The sequence below is a fragment of the Procambarus clarkii genome, chromosome 19 (assembly GCF_040958095.1).
Source record: "Procambarus clarkii isolate CNS0578487 chromosome 19, FALCON_Pclarkii_2.0, whole genome shotgun sequence".
Lineage (NCBI taxonomy): Eukaryota > Metazoa > Arthropoda > Malacostraca > Decapoda > Cambaridae > Procambarus > Procambarus clarkii.
In genome coordinates, this window is record NC_091168.1 from 18193197 (window position 1) to 18213196 (window position 20000).

Genomic DNA, 20000 nt, shown 5'->3' on the forward strand with positions numbered 1-20000 from the left:
AGTCCCCACCTAGAGATTCCAGTCCCCCACCTAGAGACTCCAGTCCCCCACCTAGAGACTCCAGTCCCCCACCTAGAGACTCCAGTCCCCCACCTAGAGACTCCAGTCCCCCACCTAGAGACTCCAGTCCCCCACCTAGAGACTCCAGTCCCCCACCTAGAGACTCCAGTCCCCCACCTAGAGACTCCAGTCCTCACCTAGAGACTCCAGTCCTCACCTAGAGACTCCAGTCCCCACCTAGAGACTCTAGTCCCCATCTAGAGACTCCAGTCCCCACCTAGAGACTCCAGTCTCCCACCTAGAGACTCTAGTCTCCACCTAGAGACTCCAGTCCCCACCTAGAGACTCCAGTCCTCACCTAGAGACTCCAGTCTCCCACCTAGAGACTCTAGTCCCCACCTAGAGACTCTAGTCCCCATCTAGAGACTTCAGTCCCCACCTAGAGACTCCAGTCTCCCACCTAGAGACTCTAGTCTCCCACCTAGAGACTCCAGTCCTCACCTAGAGACTCCAGTCCTCACCTACAGACTCCAGTCCTCACCTAGAGACTCTAGTCCCCATCTTGAGACTCCAGTCCTCACCTAGAGACTCCAGTCTCCCACCTAGAGACTCCAGTCCCCCACCTAGAGACTGCAGTCCCCACCTAGAGACTCCAGTCCCCCACCTAGAGACTCCAGTCCTCACCTAGAGACTCCAGTCTCCCACCTAGAGACTCCAGTCCCCCACCTAGAGACTCCAGTCCCCACCTAGAGACTCCAGTCCCCCACCTAGAGACTCCAGTCTCCCACCTAGAGACTCCAGTCCCCACCTAGAGACTCCAGTCCCCACCTAGAGACTCCAGTCCCCCACCTAGAGACTCCAGTCCCCCACCTAGAGACTCCAGTCCCCCACCTAGAGACTCCAGTCCCCACCTAGAGACTCTAGTCCCCACCTAGAGACTCCAGTCCCCACCTAGAGACTCCAGTCCCCACCTAGAGACTTCAGTCCCCACCTAGAGACTCCAGTCCCCACCTAGAGACTCCAGTCCCCCACCTAGAGACTCCAGTCTCCCACCTAGAGACTCCAGTCCCCCACCTAGAGACTCCAGTCCCCCACCTAGAGACTCCAGTCCCCACCTAGAGACTCCAGTCCCCACCTAGAGACTCCAGTCCTCCACCTAGAGACTCAAGTCCCCCACCTAGAGACTCTAGTCCCCCACCTAGAGACTCCAGTCCCCACCTAGAGACTCCAGTCCCCCACCTAGAGACTCCAGTCTCCCACCTAGAGACTCCAGTCCCCCACCTAGAGACTCCAGTCCCCCACCTAGAGACTCCAGTCCCCACCTAGAGACTCCAGTCCCCACCTAGAGACTCCAGTCCTCCACCTAGAGACTCAAGTCCTCCACCTAGAGACTCCAGTCCTCCACCTAGAGACTCCAGTCCCCACCTAGAGACTCCAGTCCCCAACTGTTGTGAAGGAATTCTGGGTAAGATGTAGACTCTCCCTCAGTCGTGCCGTCACGCTCCTGAAGTTGGTCTCGTCACACAACGGTGCGTCACAAAACACTTCCCAAACTGATGCCGTTGTCGACCTCACTATCGTGGACTTAAACACTTCATTGTACAGTGGTAGAGCTTCTACTTCACGCTCGTGGGGTCGGCGGTTCGAGTCTCCTACTGCCCGCGTGAATGCAATACCGAAAGTGAGTTCTCACTACAATAGCCCTCATTAGAGTTACCAGGATAGCTTCAAGATGGAGTCAATCGTCTCTCAGGATACGATAAAGTAACCTGCCTCTTGAAGAAGCCCGCTATCCTAATGCTGGACTCCTCACACACACAGGTTATCACTCTACTACTCACTAAACCACTGAATGAGGCATTATATAAACCTTAGAGGCAGAGGACACTCGCTTAAACCTCACCACTCACCTGTAGTACAGAGGAGAGGCGAGGAAAACACAAGGTAATAATTATATATAAAAAATTAATAATGAAAGAAAAAATCACTATAACAATAAATAGCTTTTTCAGTGCAAATCCTTCGCTGGGGTCCCCTGTCCTTGGCGACGACGAGGGCTGTCTTGTCCGGAGCCTCAACGTAAACACACACTCCTTTAATCTCATTATTATCACATCTTAATTATTAGCACTAATAAATTGTCAAGAATCGCAGAAGTATATCAGCAAATATATGTATCTTATACATAAAGCTATATCAGAGAGAAAATGTGTCAAAAGTACCAGTGAGAGTGTCACTGGTCCGTCAAGGTTGGCCCAAGTGTCACTCCTAAAGAAATATCAGCATTTATAGCGACCCCCCTCCCCTTCACCCAGCGATTTTCATAGTCTGAAATCAGATGCTTGTTTACCGTAGTGTTTTTAGCCCCTTCTCAGCACTTCATAGTATTACTTTTTCTGAGAAAGGGGTACAAGGAGAGAGGGGAAGGTGAAGGAAAGAGGAGGAAAATCTGGAGAGAGAGAAAGAGAGAGAGAGAGAGAGAGGGGGAGGTGAGAGAGAAAGAGAGGAGGAGGTGAGAGAGACAGGGAAGGAAAGGGAAGGAGAGGGGGGGAGGTGGGAGAAAGAGGTAAGGAGAGGGGAGGTGGGAGATACAGTGAAGGAAAGGGATGTTGGGGAGAGGAGAGGTGAGAGAGAAAAGTGAAGAGATGGGAGAGGGGAAGATGGGGAGGGTAGTGGAATGAGGGGGTAGAGAGCTGGGGTATATATATAAATATATATATATATATATATATATATATATATATATATATATATATATATATATATATATATATATATATATATATGTCGTACCTAATAGCCAGAACGCACTTTTCAGCCTACTATTCAAGGCCCGATTTGCCTAATAAGCCAAGTTTTCATGAATTAATGTTTTTTCCTCTACCTAACCTACCTAACCTAACCTAACCTAGCTTTTTTTGGCTACCTAACCTAACCTTACCTATAAATATAGGTTAGGTTAGGTTAGGTAGGGTTGGTTAGGTTCGGTCATATATCTACGTTAATTTTAACTCCAATAAAAAAAAATTGACCTCATACATAGAGAAAAGGGTTGCTTTATCATTTCATAAGAAAAAAATTATAGTAAATATATTAATTCAGGAAAACTTGGCTTATTAGGCAAATCGGGCCTTGAATAGTAGGCTAAAAAGTGCGTTCTGGCTATTAGGTACGACATATATATATATATATATATGTCGTACCTAATAGCCAGAACGCACTTCTCAGCCTACTATTCAAGGCCCGATTTGCCTAATAAGCCAAGTTTTCATGAATTAATGGTTTTTTGTCTACCTAACCTACCTAACCTAACCTAACCTAGCTTTTTTTGGCTACCTAACCTAACCTTACCTATAAATATAGGTTAGGTTAGGTTAGGTAGGGTTGGTTAGGTTCGGTCATATATCTACGTTAATTTTAACTCCAATAAAAAAAAATTGACCTCATACATAGAGAAAAGGGTTGCTTTATCATTTCATAAGAAAAAAATTATAGTAAATATAATAATTCAGGAAAACTTGGCTTATTAGGCAAATCGGGCCTTGAATAGTAGGCTGAGAAGTGAGTTCTGGCTACTAGGTACGACATATATATATATATATATATGTCGTACCTAGTAGCCAGAACTCACTTCTCAGCCTACTATGCAAGGCCTGATTTGCCTAATAAGCCAAGTTTTCCTGAATTAATATATTTTCTATAATGTTTTTCTTATGAAATGATAAAGCTGCCCTTTTCACTATGTATGAGGTCAATTTTTTTTTATTGGAGTTAAAATTAACGTAGATATATGACCGAACCTAACCAACCCTACCTAACCTAACCTAACCTATCTTTATAGGTAAGGTTAGGTTAGGTAGCCAAAAAAAGCTAGGTTAGGTTAGGTTAGGTAGGTTAGGTAGACAAAAAACCATTAATTCATGAAAACTTGGCTTATTAGGCAAATCGGGCCTTGAATAGTAGGCTGAGAAGTGCGTTCTGGCTATTAGGTACGACATATATATATATATATATATATATATATATATATATATATATATATATATATATATATATATATATATATATATATATATATATGTCGTACCTAGTAGCCAGAATGCACTTCTCGGCCTACTATGCAAGGCCCGATTTGCCTGATAAGCCAAGTTTTCCTGAATATATATATTTATATATATATATACATATATATATATATATATATATATATATATATATATATATATATATATATATATATATATATATATATATATATATGTGTGTGTGTGTGTGTGTGTGTGTGTGTGTGTGTATATGTATTTATATATATACACTTTTAAACGTTGGAATAAGCTTGTATAATCAACAAAGTCAGAATCAGGCACACGAATATTATCAGACAATAAAATTAGTATCAATACATCCAAATTTGAGACACGTATGTAATTTATTGAGTAATATTGATCACAATTGACCACTTCACAAAATGATGAAAGTAATTACTCATCTTTCTTTTTACACAGGTGAGTACAGAGGCAGACAACTTCTGGCTTCTGATAGCTGGCTGAGAGCTTTACCTTCCCATAGCTCATAGTAAGCCTTATCCTTCCCCATAACTCAAGGTAAGCCTTGGCCTGTTCCATTACTTACGATAAGACTTACCCTTCCCATAACTCAAGGTAAGCCTTACCCTTTAAATTTTCCCTGGAATACGGCCAGCCAATCGGGTGTCAAGCAATTGGCTGGTCGTTTGGTTACCACTTGTGGCTGAGGAGGGGTCAACAGGTCAAGACTGCCACCCAGCCAATTACACTCGCCTGGTGATACACCACAAATATAAATATGTACACATTAAAATGTTTTACAGCGTATAATTATAAGTTCCCCCTAAGAATTAAGTTTCCGTCACTGTGGCTCCTGGGCGACTTCGTCTCACTAAAATGTCTCTTAAGACAACTCTCGAAACCGACCACCTGCTGCCCATTGCGTTAAACCGTTTCTCTTGAGAGGCAGCCACGGACATCTTCAAGAGAACACTAGATAGTTTTTTTCAGGAAGTGCCGGACCACCCGGGCTGTGGTGGGTATGTGGGCCTGCGGGCCGTGACAACCTCTCCTGTTAAAAATAACGTCGCCTTTGGCCGTTTTCCCGTATGGCCGAAAGTGAACGTAATTTGAAAATGAAAAAAAATTAAAATATATTTGAGGGTTTTTTCAACAACAGTTAGTTAAGGGTCCTCTGATCGGTTAGGTAGGCAGGAAATTCTCATAAAGTTTCAAACCGTTATGAAAAAGTTAATTAAAAGTTTCCTCTCCTAACCTTTCCGAGTAAGCCGGACGACTCAAACAGAAAACGGGTACGTCACTTTTGTGAGCCGATTTCATTTCAAATTATGTGCACTTTTGGCCATAGCGCGCATACGAGCCAAAAGCGACGTTATTTTTAAGAGGACGGGTTGTGCTCCAAGCAACAGCTTGTTGGACCAAGCTCTCACAAGTCAAGTCTGGCTCCAGGCCGGGCTTGGGGAGCAGAAGAACTCTCAGTACCCTTTCCAGGTACAATCCAGGTTATTAAAGTAAATCACTAGCAAACACAGAAGGGAAAGCAGGCGCTTCCTACTTCCCCCTGTCACAAAGCTAGTTAATCTGACGACCAAACCACACCGATATGACCCGTCGTCGCATCATATCTCCAGTGATTCACTGTCTCATTCCTGACTGTGACGGGATGTCACTCTGTCACTGGGCGCGTCAGTCACCCGTCGACAGTGACTTGCTCGCCTGAGCCACTCTCGCTTACCGTGTGGTCTGACCTCTGCTAAAACACACTTAGCGTCCTCCTCCCGTAGGCCAGGCTGGCCCAGGCTAACACCCTGGTAGTGTCAGGTTGTCACTGGGGATTACAATGGTCTCTTGAGAACTACCTTGCTCTAGTCCATCACTGGTACTCGGGAACGTCACTGTAAATGCACAAGAACTTGTTTTTAAGTGTACAGACTGTGACTGGTGTTACCTAGCCTTCACGTGTTGTCTGAACACTGGACGTCTTGCTGTATTGTGTTCTTCAGAGGGTCTTATGAACACTTAATCCCTTTGCTTGGATTGTGGGTACGAGCTGGTTGTCTGACACGCCTCGTGTATGTTCAGTTGAACATCTTCGTGTGTTATTAATGGTTTATCAGTGGTTGTGTGTGATAGTGGTTTATCAGTGGTATCAGTGGTTGTGTACACACACACACACACACACACACACACTCACACACACACACACACACACACACACACACACACAAGAGAGATTTATTCCAACAGTAAAGGAAAAAAGCAGGAGGGAATATAATAACCCATCTTGAGGTTATCTTGAGATGATTTCGGGGCTTTAGTGTCCCCGCGGCCCGGTCCTCGACCAGGCCTCCACCCCCAGGAAGCAGCCCGTGACAGCTGACTAACACCCAGGTACCTATTTTACTGCTAGGTAACAGGGGCATAGGGTGAAAGAAACTGCCCAGTGTTTCTCGCCGGAGCCCGGGATGGAACCCGGGACCACAGGATCTCAAGTCAAGCGTGCTGACTTGTGAGCCGCTCGGCCGACCGGCTCCCCGTTCTTTCTGTCCCATGGTTTAATAGACAGTGTCAGGAAGCAAAAGTGAGAAGCAGGAGGGAGTGGAGGAAGTACAGAAGACAAAGGACAGAGGACAACAGGATTAGATGTAACAGAGCTAGGAATGATTACATTAACATAAGACGAGTATCGGAAAGAAATTATGAGAATGATATTGCAATCAAAGCGAAAAAGCAACCTAAATTACTACACAGCCATATAAGAAGGAAGATGTCGGTAAATGACCAAGTGACAAGACTGAGGAAAACAGAAGGGGCATATGCAGAAAGTGACAAGGAAATCTGCGAAGCACTGAATGCAAGTTTCCATGAAGTGTTCACAACCGAGCCTGAGCAGCTCCCATTGTTAGAAGAGATTACCCTAGATGAAAGACTGTAAGATACAGAGGTGACAGCAGAGGAGGTAATGAAACAGTTGACAACACTGGATGCAACTAAAGCGGTTGGACCAGACAAAGTATCACCGTGGATACTAAAAGAGGCAGCTCAACTCTCAGCGTGCCTCTGGCAATGATCTTTAATGAGTCACTTATGTCTGGAGATTTGCCCAATTGCTGGAAGGAGGCAAATGTCGTACCGATTTTCAAGAAAGGAGATAATGAGGAGGCACTTAACTACAGACCCGTATCACTGACAAGCATCCCCTGCAAAGTACTTGAAAGAATAATTAGGCTAAGACTTGTTAAGGACCTGGAGAGCATTGGGTTTGTAAACAAGCACCAACATGGGTTCTGGAAAGGGAAGTCTTGCCTAACAAACCTTTTAGAATTCTATGATAAAGTAATAAGGATAAGGCAGGACAGAGAAGGCTGGGCAGACTGTATATTTCTTGACTGCCAAAAGGCCTTTGATATAGTACCGCACATAAGACTGCTATACAAACTTGAGAGGCAGGCAGGAGTAAGCGGAAAGGCCCTAGTATGGGTGAAGAACTACCTAACAGGAAGGAGCCAGAGGGTAATGGTAAGGGGCGAGAAGTCGGAATGGCGAACAGTAACGAGTGGAGTACCTCAAGGATCGGTGCTGGGACCAATCCTCTTTCTAATTTACGTAAATGATATGTTTACAGGAGTGGAATCATACATGTCAATGTTTGCGGATGACGCAAAATTAATGAGAAGAGTTGTGACAGATGAGGATTGTAGGATCCTCCAAGAGGACTTAAACAGGTTTCAAAGATGGTCAGAGAAATGGCTACTGGTGTTCAACACGAGTAAATGTAAAGTTATGGAAATGGGATCAGGTGATAGGCGTCCTAACTGACAGTACACAATGAAGGGGAACTGCCTACCTGTAACGATTCGCGAAAGAGACCTGGGCGTGGACGTAACACCTAATCTAACTCCTGAGGCACATACAAATAGGATAACGATAGCAGCGTACTCTACACTGGCGAAAATTAGAACTTCATTCAGAAATCTAAGTAAGAAGGCTTTTTGGGCGCATTACACTGTCTACGTGAGACCAGTCTTAGAGTATGCCGTGCCATGATGGAGCCCCCTCCTGAAGAAACACATAAAGAAACTGGAGAAGGTTCAGAGGTTTGCGACGAGGCTTGTCCCAGAGTTACGAGGGATGGGATATGAAGAACGTCTGAAGGAACTGAACCTTACGACACTAGAGAAAAGAAAGGAGAGAGGAGATATGATAGAGACATAAAATACTCAGGGGAATTGACAAAGTGGAAATAGATGAAATATTCACACGCAATAGTAACAGAACGAGAGGACATGGGTGGAAACTGGAAACTCAGATGAGTCACAGAGATGTTAGGAAGTTTTCTTTTAGCGTGAGAGTAGTGGAAAAATGGAATGCACTTTGGGAACAGGTTGTGGAAGCAAACTCTATTCATACTTTTAAAATTAGGTATGATAGGGAAATGGGACAGGAGTCATTGCTGCAAACAACCGATAGCTGGAAAGGCGGGATCTAAGAGTCAATACTCGATCCTGCAAGCACAAATAGGTGAGTACAAATAGGTGAGCACATACACAACACACACACACACACGGGGGGTTGGGGGCCTCGCAGCTGAGTAGACAGCGCTCGGGGACCGTTGTCTTAAGGTCGAGGGTTCTATTCCCGTCCGAAGCGGAAAAAAACTGGGCAGAGTTTCTTTTACCTTGATGCCTATGTTCACCTAGCAGTAAATAAGTACTTGGGAGTTCGACAGCTGCTACGAGGGTGGTCAGATTCAACTGGTGTACAGATTCCTGAGCCTACAGGGCTCTATTATATCTACATTTGTGTGTGTGTGTGTGTGTGTGTGTGTGTGTGTGTGTGTGTGTGTGTGTGTGTGTGTGTGTGTGTGTGTGTGTGTGTGTGTGTGTGTGTGTGTGTGTGTGTGTGTGTGTGTGTGTGTGTGTGTGTGTGTGTGTGTGTGTATGAATTAGAAATATATATAGTAGGCAAAATAGAAGAAAAATATTGGGTTAGCAAGGCGGGGTCCAAGAGCTAATAGCTCGATTCTGCAGATACAGATAACAAATAGTAAATAAAAATAGTACACACACACACACACACACACACACACACACACACACACACACACACACACACACACACACACACACACACACACACACACACACACACACACACACACACACACACACACACACACACACACACACACACACACACACACACACACACACACACACACACACACACACACACACACACACACAAAAGATCACAGTACTGATCTATAAAACAAAAATTCATAAAAAAGCACAATGAATGGCAAAGATTTTCGCCTGAGCAAGTTTTGAGAGTCATACCCTTCCGCAGAGACTGTTACACGATGACTGGAAGATGAAGAGGCAGTCTTAAGACGTGGGGAGAGGTAGAGATACGTCGTAAAGTTGAGTCCACAAGGAGGGAGGAGAGCGGAGGGCGCTACTGAACAGGTAGGTGGATGAGCTGAGAGTGAGTGAGAGCGAGTGAGAGCGAGTGTGAGTGAGAGCGAGTGTGAGTGAGAGTGAGTGAGAGCGAGTTTGAGTGCTTGAGAGCGCAACCCGTCCTCTTAAAAATAACGTCGCTTTTGGCTCGTATGCGCGCTATGGCCAAAAGTGGACGTAATTTGAAATGAAATCGGCTCACGAAAGTGACGTACTGTCCCGTTTTCTGTTTGAGTCGTCCGGCTTACTCGGAAAGATTAGGAGAGGAAACTTTCAATTAACGTTTTTCATACCGTTTTGAAACGTATGAGAATTTCCTGCCCACCTAACCTATCAAAGGACCATTAACTAACTGTTGTTGAAAAAAAATCTGAAATATATTTTCATTTTTTTTTATTTTCATATTACGTCCACTTTCAGTCATACGAGCAAACGGCCAAAAGCGACGTTATTTTTAAGAGGAGTGGTTGGAGAGTGAGTGAGAGCAAGTGAGAACGAGTGCGGTGCGAGATACGTGAGTAAAGATGGAGGCGGAAATGGAAAATTAAGAATCAAGAACCAGCGTTAAGAGATGTACATAAAAATTATTATTAAACACATGCTTAAAGTAACAGGAGATAAATTAGATAAAAGAACATCACAGTCACCGGTCTGAATACGACACAAATGGGAGGAAAGAAACAGAAAACGGACACCGTTATTGGAAACAAATATTGTTATGGAACACGCCCTGCTGGTTATGATTTAAAAGTAATAATGCAAAAATAACGAAATGTTCAAGACCTATAGAGAAATATTGATTGATAAAATATCCCATAATCAGTGGCTACCAACAAAAAATCAAATATATACTGATTCTGAGATCATCATTACAGCTGGATACAGTTTATCATGTCAGTAGTTTATACATAAACAATTTAACACGTGGAGTATCGATTCCACGTAATAGGGACATACTCAGGCAAAACACCACTATCAGAGTTAAAACTGTAACATATAAAATTGGGGAAAAGTAAAGAACAAGCACTTGAGGGCTTCAAAGAATTGGGGTCTATCTTGAATATACAGTGGCTGGTTTTGAGTGGATTACAGCAATGACTGATGAGGGCTAATTCTATCAGATTTCTCTCAAGGAATCCACTGTTGAAAGTAACACCGCTTGCCGTGTTCCAATGTGTCTGGTGTATATAGAGGGCAAGAGGGACACCGGTTAGAGGGAAGAGAACTGTCAAAAGATTGCGTCAAGTCATTACGCCTATATAACACTTGGAAGGGGGTCAGGATAAGTATTTGAAATGGCATGGGGGGAAGGAATGGTGCCCAACTACTTGGACGGTCGGGGATTGAACGCCGACCAGCAAGACCGTCCAGTCTCCAATCTTGGAGACGCAATGTTGAGGGTAACATGGTCATATATGTTTGCCTATTATGGCCAAAGTGTGGTAAATTACATACAAGATTGAAGACATCAACAAATAGGAAAATATATTCCTGTTTCAATTCTTCCTTCTTGGTCTGACACTGTCACATTTTTCATCACGTGTTAATTTTCGTGATTTACACAAACACACACACACACACACACACACACACACACACACACACACACACACACACACACACAGACACACACACAGACACACACACACACACACACACAGACACACACACACACACACACACACACACACACACACACACACACACACACACACACACAGACACACACACACACACACACACACATAATATATATATATATATATGTATATGTATATATGTATATGTATATATATATATATACATATATATATATAGGAGAGACGTCTGGGCAGTAGAGGGGCTTGTGGCTTCTCTAACATGTAACTTAGAGCTTATCGGAAACGTGAGGATTTGAACCTTGCGGTCAGAAATGGGTGTTACCAGGTTAGGAAGAGTGTGTGGTTATTGGGAGAGCTTGGAGTCCTTCACATGTTCAGGATGGGGGGGGGGGGAGGCTTGAAACTGGGGCATTTACACCCCTGGTCGTGAGTGTTGTGGGAGTGTAGCAACTCTACAGGTGTTGTGGGTTATATATATATATATATATATATATATATATATATATATATATATATATATATATATATATATATATATATATATATATATATATATATATATATTCAACACCAGCAATCAACAGCCAATTAATGCACAACTATATTCTACCCACTTCAAGACTCCTCTCCAATATAGAAGCATCAAGAAATATGGACCAATAGGCTTTCTACAATTACTTCCATTCAATACCCATTGTTTCGTGTTCTGTCTTGTGTTTGAATTTAATACCCATTCAATACCCATTGTTGAAAGTTTGTTTTCACCTCATCCACCTCACCCAAATGTAGATATAAACTCGAAGATGTGTAAGCTCTATTCAGTTTCAGTTGTGTGTTTGTAAACTAAAGTCTTTGAAAATGTAATAAGTTTTACGAAACGCGCTCAAGTGTCGCGTCAGACTAGAAATAAAAATGAATTTTGGAGAATTGATCTTTGAATTACCATCAACAGTGAAAAGAAACGTAAGGAAGATAGAGAAAATTCGTGTTAGAATTATTAATCTTACTTTTTCGGTCATATTTAATAATATATGTCTACAGGAAAGACTGCTACCAAAAAAAAAAAAAAAAAAAAAATATATATATATATATATATATATATATATATATATATATATATATATATATATATATATATATATATATATATATATATATATATATATATATATATATAAAGTTTGTGAGGGTACCACCTCTGGTGCCAATGTGGGGACCCATAGCCTCGGAGAAGAAAATAAAAAGTATTCAGAGGAGACCTTGTGGTTTCTCACTGAACACTAATATTATCTTCTACCACCCCCATTCTTTTGTATGTACACATATATATTTACTTTATTTGAACTTTGTTACAAAAAAGGAGTTACATATGGGTTACAAAGATGGTTATCATAGGTTGTCGAGTTCCTCCAGCTCCTCAGATGGCGGGCAGGAACCTTGGATGCAGTGCGCATTTCCCCTCTGTATCGCCACACTGAGGCGCTGGAAAAGAAAGCTTGCAGCTCTTGGGTCCCTTGTTGTTTCAATGAGCCTAGAACCCAGTTCCTTCAAAAAACTGGTAGCACTTTTACCCCAGGCGCCGAGTGTCTCAGAAGCAATGGGGACAAAATTGTAGTGGTGATCCAGTTCACTATACTTACGGGATTTAGCTGCTTCCCTGTGGGTGGCAGCGCCACCTGGTTGTGCAACACTGAGGTTAATGTAGGTGTTAGCCAGGGTTGATACGCACGTGTAGTCCCATACCAACTGCTTGCCATTCTTCCAGGGGTTCACTGTGATACCATCCGGGCGACCAATAAGAGCATCAGAGTTACGGGGCGTTAGGTAACGGGGCTCTCTTTCAGCTGGGCATCCAGCTGTGGTGAGGCTCTCTTGATGATGTCGTTAACTTCATTGTGCCTCGAGTGCCATCCCCCTGTGCTTTGGCAGAGTAGGCCATGGTGGCCGTACCTGTCAGCCACCACCTCGCCGCAAATACACCTATATCTGGTGTGGATTGGGGCAGCAAGGCGGAGGGACACAGCAATTCGGAGGGCGTGTGGTGTGAGACGCGTGCCAGTTGCCGACATTGGGGTTGCTAACAAGAAATCCCCTGCATGTGGTGCTGCTACTGCTGTGAGGCGAGCAATGTCGTGTTGTATTGTTGCAGCACCCAGGCACTCTGCAGCAACTTGGTCTACAATGGGGCCATCCCAGCTGGATTGCTTGTGGACTTTTGGGGATGGTGGTTGAGGTGATTGGCCTGCACGAGAGGCCCACTCTGTGGCACAGCGTGTAAAATTGGGATCATGTACACCTGCCAGCTGATGTAAGTGGGCAGGTAGAATTTCCTTCACAAGGTCGTCGGATGCTGATAAGGAGGACAGGAAGGCTGGAACAGCGATTTGCGTTGCTGTTCGAACTCCGAGGCCCCCAAGTCTTACGGGAAGAGAGGCTTGTTTCCACTGTAGGTCATCGAGAGAGAGGTTAAGGGCTTTTTCTAGCATTGATTTCAGTAACCGGTCATACTCACTTAGTTTTTGGCTACTGTAAGATGGTGAACACCTCAGAAAGTAGGTTAACCTGGGGAGGGACAGACATCTGGTGATGAGGTAGAGTGCATCATGAGCATCAATATCCTCAATCCTCCCATCCATCCTCTTAAGGTCGGCGATTTTCTTATCAAGGACCTCATCGATGGCTTTCAACCCCAGGGGAGCTCCTAGGAGTGTGCTGTCTTCAGGTTTAGTTTTATGGATATTTGGCAGAAGACCCTCTATTCTCTCTACGATGCCCTGGTTGGAACATATTATTTCACATTTAGAAGGGTTCAGGGTGAGGCCTAAAACTGCACCTTGCTCCTGGATTTTTCTGATGTCCTCCAGGAGGGAGTCTTGGGAACCAGCAAGGGTACCATCATCCAAGAACCAGATGTTAAGCTCGCTGGACAGGACCTCTGTGACTTGTTTGATGACTAAGCAGAAAAGGAGAGGAGCAAGGGGGTCACCCTGTTGGACGCCTTCTCGCGAGTCAATTTCATGTTCGCCAAAAAGTAGCTTAAGATCCATACTGTAGCATGAATGTACAAAAGGGTAGAGGGAAGGGAAATGACTATGAACCGCACGGAGTACAGCGTCCCTCCGCACCAAATTGAAGGCATTTTTGAAATCTAGCTTGATAAGGGCCTTTTCGTCTGTGATGTTGGCGATGAAGGCTCGAGCTGCATGTGCTGCCGCCTCACACCCTTGTGGAATGCCAAACCCGAGCTGTTTTGGCTTCAGCATGTTGGCCGCTGCATCACTAACTGTTCTTGCAGCTGCCTTTGCGACGAGTCGCCGGAGAGAATTGCCCACAGCTATTGGCCTGATCCCTCCATCCTTTTTCTTTAGAGCCCAGAGAGATGCTCCAAAAAAGATAGGTCTTATGGACGTTGCCAGCTAGACATGTGTTGGTGAATCTGGTTAGTTCCACCAAGAGGTTCTTTGCAATGTCACCCAGTGCAGGGTTGAGCATTTGCTTGAGGTGGTTGGGTTTTAGTCCTGTGAACCCACCTGCTGATCCTGTAGGGAAGGACATGGCTGCTTTATGGACCACAGATTCAGCCACCCAGAGAGGTTCTGCTCCGGTAGCCCCACTTGTACAATGTCGTCCTCACGCGGAGCCCTGGGTGGGTGTTTCTCCCTTAGGGCTTGAGCTGTTGCGGCATCTCTGTCGGCAATTGAGTCCTCACTGGTGATGACTCGTATTGCGCCAATAGTGTTTCCTTCTTCTATTTTCTTGGTGACTGATGTTCTGAATTTTGATGTCTCGGATATGCCACTGTTGCTCTTCCTGCCGTGGGTGTTTCTCGCGCGAGTGGGAAGGCGCACCTGGTTGTCCTCCCTGGGAAAATCATTTATAGCTTTGATGACTGAGGCAGCTAAGGTTTTGTCTCTCCTTGCAGGGGTGGCTAGACATATGTTGCCATATATATATATATATATATATATATATATATATATATATATATATATATATATATATATATATATATATATATATATATATATATATATATATATATATTGTGACGGTAACGCGTTGGTGTTCGGCTGTTTAAGGCTAGGGGTATGGCCTCGTCACATAGTTATAAAAAAAAATAGAAAAAACTGGAACTTCGTCTGTGGTAAGGTAAGGAGAAGACACACAAAACACAAGTAAACTTTAACAATGAAATTTTAATTACGTTAAATAAATCAAAACATAAATAAAATGGACAAACAAATTAGTATAATAAAATCAATCAATCAAAAATAATAAGAATAATTAAATGACACAATGAAAAGTTACGTTAAGACAAAATAACAAGAAGTGCAATACAAAAATAAATGTGAGGTGCTGGAATATTGGCTTTAAGCTACCACCTCTCTCAGTATACGCTAACGTCTAGCCGGGAGAAGTGTTAACTGTGGAAGCACTGAATATTCTGAGGTCTGAGGTCGTGGCGACCCCAGACATCAAGTAGTATGGGGGGGTGAGTGCAGGTGCAGCCAGACCGGCGACCAATCAGCGGAGCCGGTAGCGATCAACAGGTAGTTTGGCGGTTTGAGTCTGAACAGGTGTCTCTGGCTGCAACGTTTTGCGCTCTGGCAAACCTTGCTGGTGTTGTTGTCGTTGTTGGACATTTCTTCCATAGTAGTATTATATAATTTCAACGACGTAATTATGGAGGGAAGAGCAGGCTCAATCTCTTGAAGGAGATTATCGTCACAACTCTCCCCCGAAGCCTGCGGTTCTGGAAGAAGTACGTCGTTATGTGGTGGAGTAATGGATGGAGTTGCTTCTACTTCATAAACTCTGGAGAGATCATGGGCTAAGATGTTGTCAGACTCTTGGTATAGCGTGTCTCCAGGTTGAATTTCTGCAGGTAGCAAGCCCATAGTAGAAGACGTTGAGATGAGAAGTGGGCGTGCTGCAGGAGATGTAGGGTGGTGTGGTCCGTATTGATGGTGGACCGAGCACTTTTCAGGTGTGGAGTGAAGTGCTGAAGCTTCAGGATGAGGAAGAGTAGCTCCTTGCCAATTGTTCCGTAGTTCCTTGTAGCAGTAGTCGCTGACAGGTGTATTCTTCTCGCCTCGTTGCTGCATCACGACACCACCAACGTCGGTACCATTGGCGTCGACATGGAGGATGAAGGGCTTATCTGACGAGATGAGAGTGGAATTAGAATAGGGCAAAGGAGCACGATTATTATCCTGAAAGCATTTGGGAATTTCATTAAGGATTGTGGAATTAGAAAGCGCTGACTCCTTGTCAGTGCTTTCGGGAGGAGAAGCTGGGATGGTCTCACTGTGGATGTAGGGTTCTGTGAAGGTAGAATAGTTAGTCAGGACAGTGGGAGGAGTACCATTATATTGCTTCAGGAGGTTGACGTGGCACAGCTGGGTCTTCCGCCGCCTATCTGGAGTCTCTATTACGTAGTTGTTATTATTCCTGCACTCTTTGACGCGGTAGGGTCCTGAAAATCTGTTTTGTAAAGGTGAACCTGGGATAGGGAAATAGGCAAGGACGAAGTCTCCCGGCTTGAATTTTCTTACTTTGTTGGTCTGGTTGTAATGAGTTTTCATCTTCTCCTGGGCTTTCAATAGATTATCATGGGCAAAGCGGTGGACTCTCTCTAGAATGTGTTGAAGGTTTTGAAGAAACTGGGGCACATTCTGATGCTCACTGAAGGTGGCATCTCTGAGAGAGTCTTTGAAAGCCTTAAGGGGAGTACGGCACTTACGGCCGTAGAGCATCTCATAAGGAGATACTCCTAGGGACTCATTGGGGAGACTTCTGAAAATACACATTATAAGGTCAATCTGCTTATCCCAATCCTTCGAGGTTTCACTACAAAACTTTTTCAAGAGTGCTTTGATAGTCTGATGACTACGTTCAAGAGAACCCTGTGAAGCAGGATGATAGGGGCTGGACAATACCTGTTTGATGTTGAACTCCTCCAGTGTCTTTTTGAAGAGATCACTGGTGAAGTTGGTACCACAGTCACTTTGAATCTCCCTGGGAAATCCGTATTGAGTGAAGATCTTCAATAGATGTTTTATAACCGTAGCAGCCGTGATGTTCTTCACTGGAACTGCTATGGGAAATCTGGTGGTAGGACACAGGATGGTTAGGATGTAGGCGTTACCTGAACTGGTCCGAGGTAAAGGACCAACACAGTCTATTATGAGTCTGTGGAAAGGTTCCGCAGGCACCTGTATGGGAATCAGTGGCGCTCTGGGAATGGAGATGTTCGGTTTGCCTGCCATCTGACATGTATGACACTGTTTTACGTACTGTTTGACGTTATTTACCATACCTGGCCAGTAGTAGTCTTGACGAATTCCATGGTAAGTCTTGTGGAAGCCGTAGTGGGAGAATGCTCCGTGGGCCAGGTGTAGAATAGTGGGCCGCAGGCTGGTGGGAATCACAAGTTGTTCGATGTTGGCCCAATCGTCCTCCTCCTTCAGTTTACTGGGTCTATATCTGCGGTAGAGTAAGTCGTTCTCTAGGAAGAACCCAGGAATACTGTCGGGTTGAGTCTCAGCCTGGAAAAACAATGGTGTTAAAGTAAGATCTTCCCTCTGCAACTTACGGAACTCCAACTTGGTCAGATGCGGGGGGAGTTTCTGAGGGTCTTGAGGGACAGCGGTAGCAGTAGAATCAGCTGGCTGTGGACGTGCGGCTTGTGCATGGGTGGTCACGAGAACCGGAGGAGAAACTTCACCACTCTCTTGAACCTCTGCTGGAACATACTCTAGAATAGGGTTACTTGGCACAGAGTTACACACCTGGGGTTTGTCCATGACGATCAGGTTGGTCGGTTGCAGGTCTTCTGCCAAGTCGTTGCCTAGGAGAAGTTGCTCTCCAGGCATGGGAAAAGGCTTTTCCCTGACGGCGACTTGGACTTCCCCGTTCACGTAGGGACAATCCAGGTGGATTCTGGCGAGAGGGTATGGAGTGGTAGCAGTGAGGTCAGTGATGAAGACAGTTTCTCCGGTGTAGGTGATGTTGGGCACAGCCGACTTCAAGATGATCGATTGAAGAGCCGCTGTGTCCCTCAAGATCTTCAATTTGAAACGTCCCTCCGGATTTGAACCGTTGGCAGAGACAGTTCCAGTATACAGGTGGTTACTGAAAAGAGAAAGATCATTAACATTAACACCAACATTCATCACAGGCTTACCGGACTTAGGAGGAGTTGGTTTGGGTTTTTGTTGGTCAGTGGTTCCCTTGTATTGAGACTTACCACACTTGTCTATGGTATGTCCATAGAGTCTACAATACTTGTAGTACAGTTGTGAACCAGCTTGATCGGGGCTCACCTTCTCGTAACTGTACCACGACTTCTTACTGGAGGATGGTTCGGGTGTCAGCCGGTGGATGAGGCTGTAAGTGTCAGCCGACTTAGCACACTTCAGGTAGTCGGTTTCTTCTTTATCTGCTAAGTAGAGGCGGACAGGAGGCGGCACACGCCTCAAGAATTCTTCAACAAGCATCAGGTTGACGAGTTCTGTAAAAGTAGAGACATGTGCTGCTTCCAGCCATTTCATGAAATACCTCCGTTTCGTGTTAGCAAACTCGAGGAAGGTAGTGCTACTTGCCTTCAGGTGGTCACGGAATTTCCTTCTATAACTTTCGGTGGAAAGTAGGTAGGCGTCCAACACTGCTTGTTTCAGAGTGTAGTAGTCATTCTCAGACGCCAAAGTACTGAGTGTGACTGCAGCTCTACCTGTAAGATGGACTCTGAGAAGTGTGGCCCATTGGTCGACAGGCCAACTGAGTTGATTAGCAAGGGTTTCAAAGGTGGTAAAGAACACATCAACTTCTGCTTCTACAAAGGATGGCATTAACTTACTTGCATGTGATATATTAAAACTGACGGGAAGATTGGCAGTAGCTTGCTGGCGTTGAGTGAAGTGTGAAGTTTCCAAGGCGATTTCGCGTTGACGACACTCTAGAGCCAGAGTCGCTTGTTGCTTGTCATGTTCGCGTTGTATTTCCAACTCGCGTTGTTTTGTTTCAAGCTGTACTCTCTCACGTTCATGGAGCAAGGCGACCTCACGTTCGTGGAGGGCGAGTCCACGTTCGTGTTCTTCTCTCCTCAAGGCGGCCTCGCGTTCTCTGAGGGTGATTTCTCGTTCTTGTTCTTCTCTCCTCAAGGCAGCTTCGCGTTCTTGTTCTTCCCTTCGTATGGCAGCTGCTTCTCTTTGCTGCTCACGTTCAATCTTGGCCAGCTCTAGTTTAAGTTTCATCGTTGCCAAGTCAGTTTTCTCTGCAATATAGTAAGTTTCATGAGTCTCAGAGTCTATCTTACCTTGCTCTAAATAGTAATCCAGCAACAGGTTGTGTAGGTCATTTTTGTTGGCTTGGTAGGGAACTTCTAGTTGATACTCATGTGCAAGAGTTTGTAATTCAGTCCTCTTGGCACGACTTAAAGTCCCTATTTCACCTGCTGGATTTGTACGGAAAGCTTGGAGACGAAACATGGTGAAATTAGCAAATAAAGGTACACGAATATTCAATAGTGAATGTCAGAAACAGGACAACGTGGCAACTGGTACCTATCCTGTGAGATCTTTAACAATTAAAGTTAAGTGAAAGATATTAAATGATTAAATTAAATCAAGGGCGGAGGAAATCTTGTACCCGGTACTCATGTAAGAGGATAAGGGCAAGAAAATCCTACTAACAAATGAAACAGTTAAATGCTTCAAAAGTAAAATTGGTAGTCCAAGGATGTAGGCATACCTTGCCGAGTCTCTATAGGACATAAAGCAAGTTTTTCCTACTGAATTTAATATGATACTTACAGAATTAGCGAACTTTTGTGCTCTGAAAAAAATAAGCTAATTCCCTACCGTTGTATGTATCATCATCTCTGACTGACGTGT

At 44.3% G+C, this 20000-nt stretch overlaps 1 protein-coding gene across 1 annotated transcript in view; it reads left to right on the top strand.

Annotated features, from left to right (window-relative positions):
• The first annotated feature begins 7780 nt into the window (after positions 1–7780).
• Positions 7781–20000, top strand: part of LOC138366305 (probable serine/threonine-protein kinase irlF) — a 19856-nt gene continuing 7636 nt past the window's right edge. Inside the window, exon 1 of the mRNA XM_069327331.1 lies at positions 7781–7815. Within this exon, the coding sequence (XP_069183432.1) occupies positions 7781–7815 (35 nt within the window). The remainder of the gene's footprint in view (positions 7816–20000) is intronic.